This window comes from Dermacentor variabilis, chromosome 1 (assembly GCF_050947875.1).
Source record: "Dermacentor variabilis isolate Ectoservices chromosome 1, ASM5094787v1, whole genome shotgun sequence".
NCBI classification, from domain to species: Eukaryota; Metazoa; Arthropoda; class Arachnida; order Ixodida; family Ixodidae; genus Dermacentor; species Dermacentor variabilis.
Genome location: NC_134568.1, coordinates 169,619,465 through 169,639,825, shown reverse-complemented (window position 1 = coordinate 169,639,825; position 20,361 = coordinate 169,619,465). Strand labels below are relative to the sequence as shown.

Here is a 20,361-nt window from a genome sequence, read left to right as displayed (position 1 = left end):
CTTGTCAAATGGAATTTCAAGGAAAATCTATTCATCTTAAAGATTCGGACGCAGTGAGGACGAACTCATTTCCGTCAGTGGCCGCAGGTCGATGCCGAGAAGAACAGCTGCACGTGCAGGACTAACTATTAACTAATGTCAGCTGCGAGCGTCACAAGCGGTTCCGGACAGGTAATCCTCGTGACTTACTCAAAGGCCAGCCAAAGAGTTGTGCCCGTTCGCCCGCAGCGCGAATAACTGTAGGGTGCTCGCGCTGAGGCGTACACATCGTGCTGCAAAGTGAGACAGCGTGTAAAGACGCAATATTCAGAAGCTGATAGCCCAACAGGTGACGCATGCAACCTCGCCGTATACTGTGACCAACACCGTACAGCGAACGACGTGACTCGTCCTCGCAGAGTATCGACCAAGCACACGACAGCCTTCGGAGGGGCTACATCTACTGGAGCGAAGGCGAGCTGCTGCACGCCAACATCAACCGCAGTCCTCACGCCTACGACGCAAACCCGCCCGAGGAGAGGGCCAAGTAAGTAGATGCGTTTTTTTCTTTTCTTTTTTTTTGCAGACTCGGGAGGACTTAGGGCATGTGCAGTGCCTTATTTATCATTATTATTTTTTGTTGTTTCAATAAAAAGCGCCAGAACGTTAGGTTACCATACAAGAGTTTATCGCAACCGTACAAAGTTGGGTCGTTTTTACGCAGGGAAAAGCGATTTGCGAGGAACCTGTACGGTGGTCGATTAGAATGTTCCGAGCCTTAAAAAATTAAAAACGTGGGATGTTCACATAGCGAAAAATTTGATTCGGGTAGAATATGAATATTACAGAAAGACGCCCTACGAATGTCGAATCGAATATCGAATATTTTCTCATTTCTACACTGAAAAAAATTTTTTTAAGTGGTTAGGTGCGTGTGGAGTCCGTTGTGAAAAAAAAAAAACAAAGAGAGAGAGAGAGGGAGAGTTATTTAGGTAATCAGAAACGTGCATATAATTCTGTTTGCATCTACACGTCTGATTAACTGACGGTCTCGTAAATTAAAAACAATGGCTTTCAATTATCGGGTGCGCCATGACAATGGCAGTAACTAAACAAGGCAACAGCACGTCACCGGATGCATGAAGAGGGCTGTGTTCTCTGAAGGAGAGAAGTCTAATACTTCAGCATCCCGCACTATTTTAAAGAGATGCAAACATGGTGAGATTGGCCAAATAACAAACTGATTTGCCTAAATTGAGACAACTTGTATGCTAACTCGTATATAGCCTACCTAAAGGGAGGCATTCTTATTGAACAAGTGAAAATTATTTAGCACCAGTTATCTGGCCCGTAGATCCGCGGCTGTCATACAGCATAATCCTTCCGACCAGTTTGCACTTGCGTCAATCTCTCTCCCTCGAAAGTTAATAAGAGTTCTTATCTCTTCGAATAGAACTGACTATTAGACGGTTTCAATCAGTGAAACCTCGAATCCAATACGAATCGAATAGCAAGCACTATTCGATTCGTATTCGAAATTTTTGAATATTCGCACACCCCTATTCAGAAGCGTCCTCCTCAGCTCCTTCGGCGCATGCAGCGAGTCTCGAAGCGACCAGAAAAGTTGTTACTTCGTTTCAAAATAGAGAGTCTTATATTTGTATGATACGGTGTACGTTACTGTGATACGCGATACGTTAGACCCGGTCATTAGGCCGTGATGCGCGGCCCCAGGCCTATATTCATAGTTTTGCGTGTGATACTTGACTGTTATGTGCCTACACACCTATATGACTCGCCTTTTAAATGCAAAACGCTCCTAATATTTGCCTACCAGCCTAGCTCACTGGCTCTTAATACGCAAGAGTGTTTTTCTATGGAAGATAACGTGAGTTTCGGCCTAACCCCCGAGCGCTGCTTTGCCTTTAACAAAAAGTTCGATGTTTCTGAAGTTTCTTCTTTGTGTCCGGGTTCAGCGCATCACATGAATGGAGTTGATGTTTAGCATTTGTCCGGCCTCCTTCGTTCTCGTTATGCGTCTCTTTAGTGCGTGTTGAAAATATATCCAAGTACTGGTACCTCTCCGCAGCAACCGTCGCTTGCCTGCAACAGAATCACTGAGGACAATCGCCGTGTGCATCGTGCGTTCTCCCTCTAACAAGTGCTTTCATTCCTTATATTCGAACAGCAATGGATATTCGACAAGTTTGAATACTGGATTCTTGAATCGAATACGAATTAAATAGCGAAGAATATGCGAGCCGTATTCGATAGTTTGAATATTCGCGCACCGCTATAGCAGTTGAACACTGCTTTCTGTATACCAGGGCAAGATTACCAGCAAATGTAGCTTTAACTAATTGACGCGAAAGCACTGTCGGCAGTACTTAAGCCGAACACGCAGAAAAAGCAATAAGAAAGTGCGGAAACACAGGTTGTGTGGCTTATGGCGCACAGCTGCGCCGTTTGTAGGTTCGTAGCACGCTGCACGGAACTTCAATGTGGGCCTTTTTTGCGTGACGTAGCTGAGGGGGGGAAGGAACAGCCAGAAGGCCTTAACTTCTCTAGAGGGTGTAGGATCAGCCCGAACTGCTCTCGACTACTCTGGGGCCAATGAACTGCTCCTATTCTGCCATTGGGACGCAGCTACTCGCGAGAGTGCACTTTGGGGATGCTTTTGAGGGCTCCTGTTCGCCCAATGGGATCCGCCATTAGTGCGAGTACCCTGTTGTCTGTGACTTCTTGCGTCTTTCACATAGAATATAGGAAGGCTCTGCGCTATTCGTGCATAATATGACGTTGTGGGAAAGTACATTTCCAAGTCACTGCAGTCAGCGCATTTCATTGCCAGAAAGTCCGTCCATAATTGTATACAGCGCCGCTGTATACAATTTCAATACAAATACCTGACCTTCCTCGTTGAAAATCGACATAACGGACTAATAGTGGATTTACAATTTGTTTTTACAGAAATAGAGCGGGTATAATAAAGGCATTCGCTTTAACGCGATTTCAACAGTGACTGTATTTGACATGTGCGTTGCGACGAGGTGAATGTTCGTAACAATGGGCCCTATAGCGTAAAACTATTCAAATCTGTTTTTGTTCCAATCTTCCGCGTTAAATTTACGTAAGCACCGACGCAAGCATCGGGCAGTAGCCCGCAGCGTTGTTTGAAAAGCCCGATCAAACGCGCTTCTCGTTTATAGGATCCCACTTTCTTTTTCTTTCAAAGCGAATAGCATTGCCTACATCGAGCAGTTTTTCGTATCTCATTGGCTGAGAAGAGGCGAGGAGCACGCTCAAATGGAAAGAGTTTCGGTGGGGCCGATCCAGCGCAGTGAAAGTAGATAGCCGGATGAGGAGGGTGGTGCCGGCGTCTGCGATTGGCCCGCTTCCCCTTGCTTGGCTTGCGGTGGCTGGTGGAAAATCGCGGCGGCGTGCAACGGAAAGCTTAAAATGCCGTTGAAACGGATCTCCAGCAAAGTAGAGTTGACAGAGCTATGTCGTATACGTGCCAAAAGGTCTCGATGACGTCATACGGCCACACACAATATTATATTATACGAAAATAAATCCATGCTCCCCGGCAGCTCCGCGCAGCCTGTGCCACAGCGATCGGCGGACAGCCATCTTCTATTCCTTTTGGAACGGGGCAGTGTCCGGCTATTCAGAAAAAAAATTTCAGTTTTGTTCGGTATATTAATGCGTCTTTGACGCGTACACGTCACTTTTGAGGTGGTGAGTTTTCGTGGTTTTGTGACGTCGCGATGACAGACAAGTACAGTGAGCGTAGTCCGAAAACGTAGTCCGAAAAATTGGTCAAACGGCGCCTTTTTCGCTAATGGCGAAAAAGGCGTCGAATCAGAAATTAATTATTTTCTTTCGGTCGGTCTAATCATGCATAATCAGTTAGCACATATTATACCAGATGGGGAGCTATCGCGGTTTTCGTGACGTCGCGTGACAGACAGGCGCATTGGGTGCACTCGAACATTTTTTTGCCAATCGTGGAGGGCTGATTGCAGAATTAGAATAGAAAAGTTTGAAATAGCTTTACTTTATAGCGCCCAATATCTATCCTTTAAAAAAATTTGCATTTTTCAAAAGCTATTCAGTTATCCCGGCCACGGCGGCCTCATTTCTAATGGGACAAAATACGAAAGCACCCGTGCACTTAGATTTAGGTGCACGTTAAACAACCCAAGGTGGCCCAAATTTCCGGAGTACCCCACTAGGTTGTGCCTCATAATCAAATCGTGGTTATGGCACGTATTGGCCCAGAATTTAATTTCTTTTAAATCTATTCAATTATCTCCTTGCCGCCGACATAAACGAGGGTCTCCGTTGCACATTTCATATATTGTCTGCGTAGCTGTCATGATAATTTATGCCTGCGGGCATTCAACAATGCATGCTTAGTACATATGGCCTACATCTTTGAAAATATTCATTACGAATACCCGCCGCGGTGGCTTGGCGGCTATTGTGTTGCGCTTCTAAGCACGAGGTCGCGTGATCAAATCCCGGGCGCGGCGGCAGCATTTCGATGGGGGCGAAATGCAAAAACGCCCCTGTACCGTGCACTCGGGGCACGTTACAGATCCCCTGGTGGTCAAAATTAGTCCGGAGTCCCCCACTACGGCGTGCCTGATAATCGTAGTTTCGATGCGTACGTAAAACCTTAGAATTCATTCATTGTTAAGTTCATCAGTGACACAAAAGGAAATGCTTAAAAATAATTTTGAAGATTGTTTAGTGGCGTGGTAACAATGTGTTGAAGTGTCTGTCTTTGCTACGTATGTTGCGATGAAATGACTTCGTATACATTTTCTGGGGCAGTATCTATTGTAAACAGGGTTCATCATTAAAAAAAAAAAGCTAATTGACAAGCGCTTGTATATGCCGCGTGAATAATTTAATCTTGCAGGCTTCAAGCATGTCCATTTAATATATCTGGCTTTCCTCGTTGAATATCATTGTAGAGAATTTTAGCGGCTAGTACATTTTGAACGCTCTTTTGGCGAAATTATTGAGCACTGCTTTGCAGACCATTTCACGTAACAGTAAGACTAAGAAAAAACAAGCCACAAAGCGAAATGGAAAGATCACCGGTAGCTTGAGAAAGGTACAGAATAAAAGAAAATATTTAACACGAAGGAATGAGCGTACTTCTCGCTCTTATCAGCGTACTTATCATGCTGAACCTAACTGCTAATCGCAACAGTAGAAAACATGGATGTCAACAGCAACGTATGAACGTCAAACTACGTGCGCCAGTAAGAGAGATTATCTTGCGCTTGGATGCTGGATTTGGATTTATGGATTTATGTAGATGCTGCAGCCATGCGCCGTGCACACACACGCAGATGCACAAGCTTTCTTTGCCTCTTCCTTCGACTTTTCCACTGCTGCTGCTGCCTTGCACGCCGCGTCGTGGGAGTGGTTGAGAGCACACGGCGGGGGTGCGGGAGACGACGTTTCGGTAGAACGGGGCCACAGGGGCTTAGCCAGGGGGGGGGGGGGAGCTTATGGGGCTTCAGCCCCCCCCCCCCCCGGAATTATTTTGTGCTGTCATGTGCCGCCGATCAAAACAACCCCCCGGCGCCGGAAATCATTCTGGATTTTGTCTAGAATGTATTTTTCAGGCTCGAAAATACATTTCGGCGCGAAGATTGTGAACTTGGGCTGGATTTCGTGGCAACGTCCATGCACCTGGACTGACATAACGCATTAGCCCCATCCGAGAACACAGTTTCACGGGCGTTTGGATGGCGAGCGGGCTCGTTGCGGCATCTCGCGGATGCCGCGGAATCTACGGCGCGCATGGATTTCAATTCCGAAACTTTATGGGTGTAAAGATCGCGTAAACTTTTGATGCGAAAGGTGCATTGACATTTCCAAAGTCGTGCTTTAGGTTTTCAATTCCGGATCTTTGAGGGCTTAATGTTCTTATAAATATTGGACGCCAAAGGTGCATTGACTTTTCTAAAGTCGTACATCGAACCATACAACGAGACAATCCAAATCAACACACTATCAGACAAGTTGACAAAGCACGCAGCGAGGTCCGATGAGACGAAGCGTTGTGAGACGAATTTTCTTCTCGCTAACCGCGGGCTGCCACAGTCAGCCAGAGGTCATGCGTTTCTCACGTGTTGCCCTGACAACCGCGCAGCGCACTTCATTGCGCGTTCGTTTTTCTCTGGCCGAGTGGATTTTGGCCTCACAGAGTTTTGGACGCTCTGTGGCAAGCAGACGAGGAAAAGAAGCAATGGTCGCTCGCCGCCACCACTGCGGGAACACGACGGATTTCAACACGTTCGCTTGAGGGCATCACTTTCATTTCGATGTTATCGCAACCACTCTTTTGTCTCACAAGTGTAGGATAACGAGCAGCATGCATATGGTTCTCTGTGGACCAAGTGTCTCACGTTTTCTTCGGTATTCTTTCGGTAGCCACATTAGGTGCCCAAAGTAGGCATTCGATTGTGGCCAACATGCTTTCCTTTGCGTTTTTTCTTTTTTTATTTCGGTGCCCCCGCCCCACGAGAAGAAAAAAAGACGTTGTTCTGGCGCAGCGAATTGCCGCTTGGTGAAAGTTCGATTTGTTACTTCTTTTGCGGAAAGTAATGGGCTCTTCAATTCAACTCTTCAGTTGCCGGATACTCTTACTATATTATTGCGGTAGCAAATATATGGACACTCAAGGCGCATTCCTGTCGTCGCCGTCATGCTCCGTATGAAATCCAAGGGAGATAACATCGTCACCGCGCGCCGCATGCCTTATGTGCCCGTGAAAGCAGAAGTGCGGTGGGGGGGGGGGGGGGGTGAGCTTAAGCCCCTTGAACTGAGGGTGAGCCGGCGACGGTGGGTCAGTTTTGTGTGCGCAACGGAGGAAAGCGGGGAGGAAACGCGCCGCCTTCCGTCGCGCGCGATGCATCGGAGCGAGTGGAGAGATGGAAAGGGGGGGGGGGGGTTGTACCTTAGGATTCTGTTATCTGTGAATCTGTGATTGCGCAACATGCTCATTTGCCTTGTTTGACGCACTATACAGGGTGTTCAGCGAACTTTAGCCAGAGTTTAGACATTTGCCGATGCACTCTAACACGAAGCGACCAAATGGATGTTGCTCACTTTTGTATGCACTGCGTCACGCTATTTTTTGTGTTTTGGTTAATGAGATAGTGACCTTGCCGGCCACAGGACAGGACGTCGCTGCCTTGTCGCCTCTTAAGCGGCAGCGCGCCTATGGCTGTTTGGGCGCGGAACGTTTGGGAGCAGTGCAATCATGACGTGCAAGCGGGCTTGTCACATGGCGTTTTGTGTTTCGTGGACATCATCAGTAAGCTGAAATACACTAATGCTTAATATAGAAAGACAGAAGCCGTTTATTCGGGCGTTTTGCAAACTGCTCCAAATCTTTCTAATCTGAATTTTTTTCCTAGCTTCGTTACTTCAGAAGTTGGTTAATTATTCTTGACTAAAAATTTAATTAAGCAAAATACAAAAAATAGCGGGACACACTACATACAAAAACGAGCAACATGCATTTGGTCGCGTCCGTCTGAGAGTGCATCAGCATATTTTTAAACTCCGGCTAAAGTTGGCTGAAACACCCTGTATACAGGGAATTACGTAGATTTATTGGAGACTTATACGTATATTTAAATATCTTGTGTATAGATAAATATATCTATACGTATATTTAAATATACTTTGCTTCCAGTGGCACTTTTTTGCCCATTGTCAAGCTTTATCTTCGCATTTGTGTATTCCATTGTATCTTCGCACTTCTAATCTCTATTTTGCAGAACTCCTGCTTTTTTTTATTTGATCTCTGTTGCGACTATAATTTCGGTGAAATTACAATACACGACCGGTGACAGCTGCTCCTGCACAATACATTGGAAGGGAGGACAGCGTCATTGAGATTTTTCCCCTGGCCGTTGCATATGTACAAAAATGTAAACAAGGCTCTTGAATGACAAAGTTTCATGAAAATATTTGTCTTCAACTCGTTCCTTTCACGGCCTTTACATATATCATATCAGCGGCATGCACTGCTTTGCTAGTTTCGAACTGATATAGTTCTATAGTTCCTGTGATATTTTCTTTATTTATTACATAGATAGAAAATATGGAAGCACTGATATCAGTTAATGGCACAATTCTTGGGACAGACATATATATTCTTTTATGAAAAAATATATATTTCACTTGTCGTGACAGTACGTAGCGTCCAAGAATTCGTTTGCAGCATCTTTCACAATGGCAATGCAGTTATTATTAATGTATTTGATGCCTCGAAAAATGCTGTAAGGAACAGGCCGAGCTCCAACATGAGCCCCCTCCCCCCCCCCCCCCCCCCCCCCCCCGACCGAAATTTCTGGCTACGCCACTGCGGGGCCACAATGCCCTCTTACGCGCCTTGGGGGGACGCCACAGGGCTTTCTGAAGCTCCCTGGGGGACGCAACAATGCCGTCAGGACGTCGTAATTAGGCGTGACCCTCGCAAAACCATTGCAGGATCCTCCGCGCTTACCTACATGCTCCCGCGCAACAGCAGCGACCGTCCAGGAAGGAGGTAGGGACAATGTTATGTTGCATTCCAATGGCGGAGTTGGAGCAGCCGACGGACTCCGCGAGCGAGCACTCGACTCTGGCGTAGAGCAACGCTTCCAAATCCGTGAGTGGAACACATGGAGGAAGGAAACTGAGGAGAGGCCCTACCCCCTCCGCGCGCTAGGAGAAAAGTGTGGAGGAAATGACGTAGTAGGTTCTTTTTTGTTTTGCTGTTTTTTTATTTCTTTGCTGTAGTGGCCCCGCCTTTTGGGGCCACAATGGCGGCTTTGTTATTGTTCTGTGCGCTCACACGTGTTGCTCCGTAGGTTTCGTACCGTGGCAAAGGCGCCGTGCGGGCAGGTTTGCGTTGGTCTCCGTGTTTTGTTGCGCAGCGTTATCTGGACCGTGCTCTACCGGATGTTGTTGTGGCCAGGTGGGACAGGAGGAACTAAAGTTCGTGAAATGAACGCGCATGCAACGCTGTACGCAATGTACCGCGCCACGGCAATGGCAACGGACGAAGGAATGCAAACAAGAGAGGAGAGCTGGCCCGATAGGCGGAGCAACGCCATGAGCAACGCCAACTTCCGGCTTCTCTTTTGCTTCACAAAGAGTGATGTCAGGGCCTCTCCTGAGTTTCCTTCCTCCATGGTGGAACACAATCTGCGCCGCCGGAGCAAGGCGGAAGCGGAACTTCTATCTCCGAGTTACCCAGGATGCCTTGCGTGTTGTCATTTCCTGCCGCTGTTTGCTCCCAGCACCGCCGCACCGGTCACTTGTCTCTTCAGCGCCGTTCAGCTGTTGTTCTTTTAAATGTGCGGAATGGATATCTCGCCAAGCGTGCAGCAGCTTTTGCTTCCTCGCGAGTCGTGACCGGTGGCGCCTCCCAGCAGACAAACGTGGTAAAGGAAATACGTCACGTAGAGTTCCGGTCCACTCCGCCGATTTTGGCGGAGCATCTTTTTCTGCTCCACGGAGTGACTCCCGCTCTGAATCCCCTCTGACTTTCTCATTGGAACACCTTACTCCCGTCCTCACTCTGTCATTGGAACAAACCTGCTCCGAAACGAGCAGAAAAACTTGCTCCAACTCCGCCATTGGAATTCAACATTAGAGATGGAGTAAAGAGAGAGAGGGGAGACAGGGAATGGGTACATCCGCATCCCGTACCGACGCAGTGGGGAAACGGGTGGTACCCCCTCTGCGCTTGCGGCAGTTCAGCTAACATAACACGGGAGAAATAAAATGCGTGGTCAGAAAGCATTGCTCAGTTGGGCTCTCTGGAGTAAATTAATGAATGAATTACACTTCTGTCTGTGTTCAGTGTACTACGCGGACAAGCACAAGTGGTGCAGGCAGATAACATTTCACATTACATGACGACTGTCACATGCCTTCAACATCACCGCCAAATACCGTCAATGGAAGCAAACAGCACAGAAAGACATCGATTCCCACAGTGCGTGGGATCTGCGTTTTTTTTTTTTTTGCTATGCAGAATTTTTATTGTCTATAGCTACCCTTTTACTGCTTATATTTGTTTCTTTTTCTCATTTGCTGTTACTCACGCCTCTCTTTAATGCCCTTGGTCCTGAGGGTAATAAATAAATAAATAAATAAATAAATAAATAAATAAATAAATCGCTTGTGGCAGGTAGCATAATTCCAGCCCTTTAGCTGGATTACTCAAAGAGGTGGACATTATTTGCACGCAAAGTTGATATGCATAATCAACTGATTAATAAAAATCCGCGAATTAACTTTTAAATTAATTATTTTATGGCTACATGTCTCAATTTACGAATTGTAGCCGCTAATATCGCAAGGCGCAACCACTTCGAAAGAATTTTCAGGGTGACACCAGTTTTGATATGTTCATTCCCAAAGTCTGCGACGGAATACATGAACCTTCCAGTTACTTTTGTGCTGTAATGCATTTTTGTTTTAAAAAAAAAGTATGTGGAACAGCCGTGCATTTTTACCGCAACTTTCATGGCACTTATCTCGAAACCCGTTGTATCCTCAGAATTCGTTCCAAATGCATACGCCCTGGAAACTCACCGGCTCCAATTAGTGAATTGGAATATGTGCGGTAAAATAATTAGTTAGAAACATAATTAGTCATTCTGTGTTACTTAGTCGATCAGCCATTTCCATTTATTATGCAAGCAATGACTGCCGCTTCCAGCAATCCAGCCGAAGGACTGCAATTATGCTATCTGTCATAAACGATTATTAAGAATTCTGCATAGTCAAAAAAAAAAAAAGGAAAAACGCCCCCCTCTCCCCCTTATAGCCTTTCCCCTCCCCTGTATAGACGCCGTCTTGAAGTTGCGCTGTGCAGGATTGGACCAGATGTCGCGCTAGTTGCGTATTCCTTTGCTAGAGCTGATTGTCCGATGCGCTGCATTTGGCTGCCGCCAGTGGTTTTCTTACAGCAGAACGCTTAGGCGAACGCTGCTGTAGTTTCCTGCCATCAGCGTCTCGCAAAGTAAAAACAGCAAAAAATATCCTCCTACTACTTCTTCGCTAGGCCGCCCTTTTCATCGGCGGGCACCGTTTGCGCTCGCACTGCACACATACGTGACGCCACGCTCTTGCTTCCCCATGCGGGCTTTTTGTTGCTTAGAAACAGGTTGTCCGTGCTTGCATATATTGTGGCAGGTCACAAGGCACAGGGGCTTTATCGCGGCAAGTAGCAGTAGCGCGTTGTACTCGAGAAGGACGCGCAGCATGCAGGCCAGCACAAAAGAACGACTTTCTTTTGTCGTTCTCGTACTCTCGAGCGGCCCGGTCGTCGTCTTTGTTGTCGCCAGGGTGTAGTTGGCACAAATAGTGACGCGGCAATACATAGCTGCGAATACGACACGTGCGAGCGCTTTAAGACTTCTGCGTCATCTTCTAAAATAGCGGCGAGGTTTCTGACCGGGTATCGCGCACCGCGGACAAAGCCAGTATTATGCCGCTCGAAGTAGATACGCACGCGCATGCACACTCGCTATCAAGACGTGGCGCCGACATTTTTGTCTCTTTATCTGTCCTTTTGTGAGTGGGCATTCTGCTGATCAGCCTGCAAGCCCATCAAATTACTTTTTTATCAGTTGGGACGTACTCGTATCTGAATTCCAGCTTTCCCGCGAGCCATCCAGAATGTCATTAAGCTGTCTGACTGTTGCACTTTTCGTAGAAGCCGTGCTCGAAGTGCGCGTCAACTGCGCAGGCCTTATCATCGAGGTAAATTCGCTCTGGTCTCATCAGCTGCGTATCTTTAGCCGTTGCTTTTTTGGTGAAGACAGGTGATGTGGCGAAGTGTGATACGTGCTAAAAATTCTGGAGCTTTACGTGCCAAAACCGCGATATGATTATGAGGCACGCCGTAGTGGGGGGACTCCGGATCAGTTTCTACCACCTGGGGTTCTTTAACGTGCACCTTTTGCAAGGTACGCGGGCGTTTCTGCATATCGTACCCATCAAATTGCGGCCACTGCGCCCGTGATTCGATCCCGCGCCCTCGGGCTTAGCGGCGCAACACCAAAACCACTACGCCACTCCGGCGAGCGTGATATGTGGCTGGCCGTTGTGTTACAGGGTGCAACAATAGGTAAAAATAGTCACATTTGCTAACACACCCTCTTTATTTATTTATTTATTTATTTATTCATTTATTTATTTATTTATTTATTTATTTATTTATTTATTTTGGTGAGCGAGTGCCAGTGGGACAAGTTACTCTCGCTCTTCCAATAATTCCAACTTGTCTGCTTAAACTTGTGAACCAGCCTGAAGGCGCGGGATCACAGCCCGGCCGGGGCGGCTGCATTTCGACGGGGGCGAACTGCAGAAACGCCAGTGTACGGTGCACTGGGTGCACGTTAAAGAACCCCAGCTGGTCGAAATATGATCCGGAGTCCCCCACTACGGCGTGCCTCACCATATCGCTTTGAGCGAAAAATAAATCAGTAAAGCAAGGTCTACACTTTCAGTGAGATGAGCTGTGTCGGTTTCTGGTCGCTGCTGCCACAAGCATACGCATCCAAACGCAGTGACGTACAAGGTTATACAGAGCAATGAGGGCACGTTTCAGCGCATATATTTGCCTCTGGTATCGCGAGGGCTATTTAAGCGGTGAAGCTCCGTTCTTTCATTCACTTAGTTGTCCTATTTTTTCTTCGCTTAACGGCTGCAGAGGGCCTTTACCTAGCAATCACGAATTAGATCAAGGCACGCATGGAGAAAGAAGGTTAACGAAAGTTGGCGCGGTGACCTTTGGCCTACATTTTATCTGTTCGCATAACTGAAGATAAATGGGCGACGAACATGTACGTGCATGCACTCTCAGACATGTATGTATGTATGTATGTATGTATGTATGTATGTATGTATGTATGTATGTATGTATGTATGTATGTATGTGAAAAAGACATTTATGTAGACGTATAGGGCAACACAAAGATGGATCTGTTATTTTTCACGATGGCCGACAATTTTCTGATTCAAGATCTTGCTCTCAGTGTAATGGTTCAGAAGTTAATTAATTAATAATAACGAATTATGTAATTAGGCAAAATGCAACAACTAGTCTGACTTGCTTCAAGCTACGGTAAACCATACTACCTTGGGTTCTGTACAGCTACATGGTACTCGCATGTTTTTTTAAATTTTGGCGCAAGTTAATGTGGTGCACCCTGTATATGCAGAAACTAAAAATGAAGGTAAAGAAAGCCTAGTGCAAAGGAACTGTTATTTTTTCTTCCTTTCTTTTTTTTTTCAAATTGACAGTTAAATCTGTACGGTATCGAAACCCATAATCTCCGCTTAACACTTGCGGTGTTCCACGAATGAAGCTGCGGCGACAGCTGTCCTTTCGCCCAGTAAATTTTTCGCTACTGTATGTATACATGTGTGCGTATATCTTGCCTTGGGGAGTGTTTTCACACCACTGGTTGCGATCGCGATGGCGGATGGGGAGTATTCATGCAAAGACATGGATACTTAGATTATTGACTGAAAACGTAATTGTACAGATATAAACTGAATAACGGTAGGTTGGAGGGGGGGGTGCTTAAAAGGGCAATCCTTGCGAATTTTTGGAACTCCGAATCTTAACGAGATTTCTATTGCGTGGTCTCTTTGGCACTCTGACCATGTGTAGCGAACGGCACGACTGAAAATTACGTAGTTTCACTAAAATCAATTTTTGAGGTTATCGTACGTGCTTCCCACTCTTGCAAGCTAATGTGTTATTTTTTCTGACTGTGTTTTCTGACGTCAGCACCTTCTACAACAGGCGATAGTGACCGAGGTGCTGGTTTTTCCCAAGTAGTCGTCTTGCGCTAGTGTTCGTCGTGACAAGGACTATTTTTCGGCCTGTAGGCATTAAAGTGCACGTACATTTTAATGAAATAGCGCATAATATGGAGCGGTCTCTGATTTATTAAATTACCTATAATTGAATTTCATGGACGCTTTTGGGCGCGTACGGCTAAACTATGTCATTTGAAGGAGGTCTTCGTGCTGACGCTCTTCGCGTTCGCGAAGGGTAGACTCTGACGTCATAACTGGTTAGCCTCCTTGTCTTTCCTTTATGGCCTCTCTTTCTGACGCCATAATAAGGCATCTGTCTACGCCACGACCCACTAGAACTCCAGACCTGCACAGATAACCCACTTGTATGGGAGTCGCCTGCTCCCACTTTCGTTCAACCGTTGGCTGTTGGCGTCGCTTTTATGACCTGTTCGTCTGCTACTCTACAGTTGACTGGGGCGGCATTGTAATCCGCCTCTTTCATGGCGCGACGGCGCATGCGCCCCGCCCTTGCGGATTAGTCGCGAAACCTTTTGGAAGGGTCGCGCGCGTGGCCGCGCGCTGGGAAGTCCCTCGGAAAAAAAGAAAAAGCGCTCGGACGCGTGCTGCTGCAAACACTCGTGCTGTGTACCGTGTTGAAATTCTACTGGTAGCTCGACGTCGGCGCGGTGCCGAAAACGTGCGTAGCGTGAGACCGCAACTCCACTTTAAAAGAGAAAGCGGCCAGGGCATCGTCCGAGCTGTCCGGACTGCACCGTGAGCCAGGTAGCTGCCGCCTTTCATGAATGGCTCGCTAATTTTACGAAAAACCCGTGCGTTACACTTGGGAGACACTCAAGTACATCACGTTGCTGACGAAGCCTTTTTGCAGCGTCGGTCCTCACTTGCTGGTGGTGGCAGCGCGTTCCTGACTGCACGTACTCGTAAGGCCCGGCTACACTGGGTCGATACGAGACCGACAAGACGCTCACTCCTATGACTGAGCGACTATTGTGCGTCAGTGAAACCTTTTTATCATACCAGGTCGACAACGACGCAACCGACGAACGCGAGTTGTACTGCGACAGGCTTCTTGTCGAAGGCACCGGCAAAATCGGCGTGCCTACCATCGTTCAACCGAACCCCACGTGATCGGCCGTCGAACCGACAACACAATAGCGACAGCGTCTTCGCTTGTATATATAATTAATCGTGCTCAAAATGAGTCAAGCACGCGTACCAAGTGGAAATGCACAAGCCTTAACCTTCTCAAGCCGTGCCCACGAAATTTGAGCCAATGTCGATCCTGTTCAGCGAAGGTTAACCTGGCGCCGTCGAGTTCGTGCCCCCGCTACCGGCGGACCTGAACTGAAATGTAAACAGTTAGGTCGAACGAAACTGCTTTTATAGTTCAATTCTGGCCTTAGCGATTTGAAATCACCTACACTTCACACCGCACGGCGCGTACACAATAAGCGGTAAGCGGCGACACAGCACTGTGCCAACATCTGTACGTTACCGTACCTGTAGGCTGTCGGCCGCATTCGCCACGTTTATGGGTGGGCCTGTACGTGTTGCTTTGCCGGCACATTTCTCAATTTCAGAGATGCACTGTTTGCCTCTGCGTCAAGCGGCAAACAAGAGACGGTGTACTCGGTATACAGCAGCATAAACAACCGCCTCGCTCATTTATACTAACGCCGTGTGAGCGATGGCATCCGCGCGTTTTCGTGGTAGAACAACATGGCCTACAAAGGAGCACTTATGCGAGCACAGTTTTCTCTAATAATGCTCTATGGCAGGCTAAAACTGTAAGTATGATGGAGTTAAAGAAAAGCGAGAATGAGTTAATTAACAGCCCGTAATATATGTATCTGGATCACAGTTGCCGTTGTTTAAGTAGTTCGACCGCTCATATTGACTCGTCTCAGGGTGTAACACCATGACACATATGCGCAGATATGCATTATTTGCTACATTTTGACACTATTTCATATCAGCGATGGACCTTTTCCACACTATTTGACGATAACAACGACCTGCGGCTGTAGATGTCGGTGCAAACAAGTGCACCGCTTTAATAAATCCGACGCAGAAGGCTACGCTCGAAGACTTTTTGAATATGCGAAACGTCTAAAGAATGTTTAAAAAGAGTACAAAAAGCGAGCTCCAAGTGCAGAAATCAGTGACAAATTCCAAGGCAGCCGTGCCGCCAAACGGAACTCAGCGTGCCTTTATCGGCCGCACTGTTTGCGGAACAGCGCACTGAGGCCTACTCACCCAGTAGTCATTGAGGGCTACATGGCTTCAGGAACGACGTGCTGTCCCGAAGAAGCCAATAACGATTCGCGATCCACGAAACGCACAACCGACGCGCACTCAACGTGAGCGCAGGTACACAAATCAACCGGTGAAAGCGCCGGGACCCTTCAAAAACGTTTTCAGCGGCGTGCGGCAGAGGGCAGCACCAGAAAATGAAAGAGGCGGATTAGAACGGCGGCTGTTGTGTCGTGACGAACTGCTTGCATGGTTGACGATTTTTGCGAACACAGTGACAGTGATGTCACGAGGCTTTGATCGGTCACTCGCATCCAAAAGTTCACTCAAAGATGTCGGTGCGTGTAGTCCGCTGCTCCGAAAAATAGTGTTAAATAGTCGCTCCCATTGTCGTATTGCACGCAGTAACAGACCTCAGAGCTGTTGCACACTAAATTAAGTCACCGTGTTTTTAGAGTTCGTAAAGTTCACAACAGTTTCATTGTGTAATTTGTCAAGTTCGCTACTGCGCTTTTTAGAAACTGGAAACACCGTATCCGTTCGAGTACAGAACGATTACCACTTATTTTAAGTCTTAAAAGTTGCCCGTGAGTATGTCGTTAGTTCAAAAGGAGAAGTACGCGTACAGCTTCACTGTGTGCGGATCTTTCGCACCACCGTTATGCTGCCGCCGTAATACACAGAAAAGCTAGCTTCGCAGTTTGAAAAGAGTTCCGTGACACAAGGCCTGCAGTGCGGCACGTATTAAAACTCTGGGATACCTTTTGCAAGCTTTGAACTCACCGAGACCTCAAACATTACTAAAAAAAAAGTAATCTCACCTTTCCTTGAAAGAGACTCGATCTGTTGCCTTGTACACATCGGGCGCAGGAATTACTTTCAAAACTTAAGCCAGATCCTCTCCCTTGTTGCCTTACGGCACACACCAATAAATCATAATGTTATCTCTGACATTGGGATATATGTAATCAACTCAAAAAAGCTAGTTTATACTATGAATCTTTCAAAACTTTTTTTTCATTCTCGTACAGAGGCAAGATAGGAAAAGTTATGCCGTCTGCCATATGTGCTTGTTTACCTTTCTTGCATCGCTCCTCCTCCTCTAATCTCACTATTCAAACGCAAACACTCGCAAATCTTGTTTTCTCTTTACATTTGTAAATGTATGCATTCACCGCCAATACAAGCGCTTTGTATTCCAAAATGGCAGCACGAGTGTTGGAACAGATCGCGGAAGCAGAGAGAAGCGAACATGTTATAACTTAGTGCCACTCTGCCCGTACGTTAGTCCCAAGCCGCAAAAGGGTTGAACTGGACCAGGCGCGATGGAGAAGAGACATCTGCGCAGGTCTGGAGCTCAGTAGGTCGTGGTCCAAGATATCCAGTTCAGCTTTGCTTTCGATACTTTTTTATTATTTCAATTTATTTCGTAGTTCTCAATTCAATTGCCTCACCGTACAGGTGACAAAAAATATATCTAATTAAAAAAATACATTTGTTCTAACATGCTAAAAAAAAAACGCCAAAGTTGCGCTTTAAAGCCCAAACAAATCAGATACTATGCGAGCTATTACAGCTTTTAGAAGTGATTTTCACCTTTTAAAAATTTTTAATTCGCATCTGCACATAAGTACACGAGCATGACTGCTATTCACCTCACAGAAATATGATCGTCATTGCGGGCGATCGAAGCCGCTTTCGTTACGCCATCCTGAGCAGCCAACCGCTAGTCACTGAGCCGATGCGGCCAGCCTCTTTACGAGTGCACCGGAGAACTGAATAAACAGTACGGGCAAAAATAAACGAGTACCAGGGGCGGAAAGAAACGCCCGTAAACAAAAGTTACGAGCACCGGGGTTGCGATCTGCAAAGCGCGGCAAAAGCGTCTAATTTTACCATCCGAGACCGGCTTTAAACGCGTCTGCTGCTGGCTGTTGCTATGAGGTCGCAAACGCCTGGAGCATGCGCGAGGGACCGGTATGTCGGGCTGCTCCAGCAATATTCGTAATTAGTCCCGGCATGTGAAGCAGCGCGTACTAACAGTGTACCTTCTGTTGAGACTTTCAAATATATATACACACACACACACACACACACACACACACACACACACACACACACACACACATATATATATATATATATATATATATATATATATATATATATATATATATATATATATATATATATATATATATATATATATATATATATATATATATATTATCGCATAGTGGCAGCGTGACCACGTTTCCTTCGGCGAGACGCGGGATCGTCTCACGTACGTTCTGCAAACCAGCTGACTGAGTATATACTCGACGGGCTCACTAGGGCGCGGGGTAAAACGGATCCACGCCTCTGCCCGAGTTGCGTGAGCTCTGAAACCTCCATGTTCACCGCTGTTTTCCTTGTGGAACTTTTGTGGCGTTTTCATTTTGTAGCGCCAAGATGTATTCTTTTTACGTCATTGAAAATGCCCACCATTACTGATTTCCTCGTTGCGGGCAGAGCGCGTTCGCCAGAGCACCCGCAGAAAGTGAGATAAGAAAGAAGCGCTGTAACCCGCCATGCGCCGAGCGTTGACATGAATGCCAGGCCAGCCCCGCAAGGCATTGCGGTCGCTGTATGTGCTGCACTAAGAAAGCCTGGGCTTTTACTCGCGCAAACCCATAGAGTTTCGTACAATAATTACTCGAGGGAATTCTGACGCTGGTGTCTACGGGAGCTGCAATGGGAGTGGTTGAGCCAGCGTGATAATTATGGGAAGTACATGGATTTGCCTAAACTTGGTCCTTTGGGCTTCGAACGGCTCCACGACCTTGTAAATTCGCCATTTGCAACAAAAGACCGTGTAATAAATAATTAAATGAATTAAAATTGTCCGACGGCATGATTCGAGCACGGAACATGTACCACAGAAGCCCAATATTGAAACCATTACGCCACGGACGCATGCAACGACACATAGCGCAGAACGCCCTAATTTCTTGCGGGCAAACCAGCGTGTTGAGACGCTTGGCGCGTTTCGGATTGGCCTGCTTGAGAGTCTGAACCATTGCAATCAGTGGCGATTGTGCGTGTTCGCGGAGTACTATGCAATTAGAAAAAGCACATATCGCTTTGAAATTTAGGACAATGAAGACATATCAAGCGTAATAAACAAAGCCACGAGAACGTCTGAATCCAGGAGTACGAAGATCAGACAAATGTGTGTACTTCCCATCATTCGCATGGTGTCTGAACGATCGCAGCGCCAGAGCTCCCTGTAGTACTTATTGTATGAAACTCTATGCCGAAACGACGATCTCATTATGAGGCACGTTGTAGTGGGAGCACTGCGGATTTATTTGGACGAGCTGGGTTTATTTAACGTGCACCCACTGCATGGTAGACGGGCGTTTGTGCATTTCAGATATGCGGCCGCCTTAGCCGGGATTTTATCTCGCGACCTCGCGAATTAGTAGCGCAAAGCCATAGCCACTCTGGTGGGTGTGCTGCGTCTTACAGACTGCCTGCAATGACAAGAAAAGAAATCTCTTTCATCATCGGCAGGTTTCTGGGGTCCGCCAACCAGGCTTCGTACGGCGACTTTCTTTTTTGCCGATTCTTTCAACGCTGCACGAACGTACTTATGAAGAGGCGTCGAGTGACGCTGCGAAGAAGTTTAACAGCCAAACGTTTCCAAAATTCCCGCATCTATGGACTAAGACCAACTAAGACCAAGAAGTTTCTACGAACGGCGAGTGTTACTCTCACGGCACTTTCACGCTTGAAGAGGAGCGATGACGACGAATTAGTGCGCCCGAAGTGCGCGAACGTTGTAAATCCTATCGCTGTCACTTCTTCACGCACTGAGGGTTTTGGACTTCTTCATGCACTAGATATCTTCTTCATGATTATAGTGCGCCAAATGGGCCGGAACACAAACCGCTGCTATTTCTTTCCGTCGAAAGAAATAGGCTGAAATATTAGTTATATTGATAGTATGTAAAGTTTTTCGGAGCGCTATTTTTACTAGAGCAGGAAAACGTTTGCCCGAAATGACTGCTTGCAAATCGAAAGCGTAGATTTTTGCTTCTCGTATAATTTGACGTAGGTTACTGGGCAGTTGGAGCAGCAAATTGTACAGATCTCTCTCTCTCTCTCTCTCTGCCTAAGCTGGTGTGGCAGATATATATATATATATATATATATATATATATATATATATATATATATATATATATATATATATATATGTATAGTGCAGTGTTT

The 20,361-nt window shown here is 46.5% G+C and overlaps 1 protein-coding gene across 1 annotated transcript in view; it reads left to right on the top strand.

Moving 5' to 3' along the window:
* CDase (neutral ceramidase) overlaps positions 1-20,361 on the top strand; it is a 130,758-nt gene that overhangs the window by 72,571 nt on the left and 37,826 nt on the right. Inside the window, exon 4 of the mRNA XM_075699311.1 lies at positions 399-526. Coding sequence (XP_075555426.1) covers positions 399-526 — 128 coding nt within the window. The remainder of the gene's footprint in view (positions 1-398; positions 527-20,361) is intronic.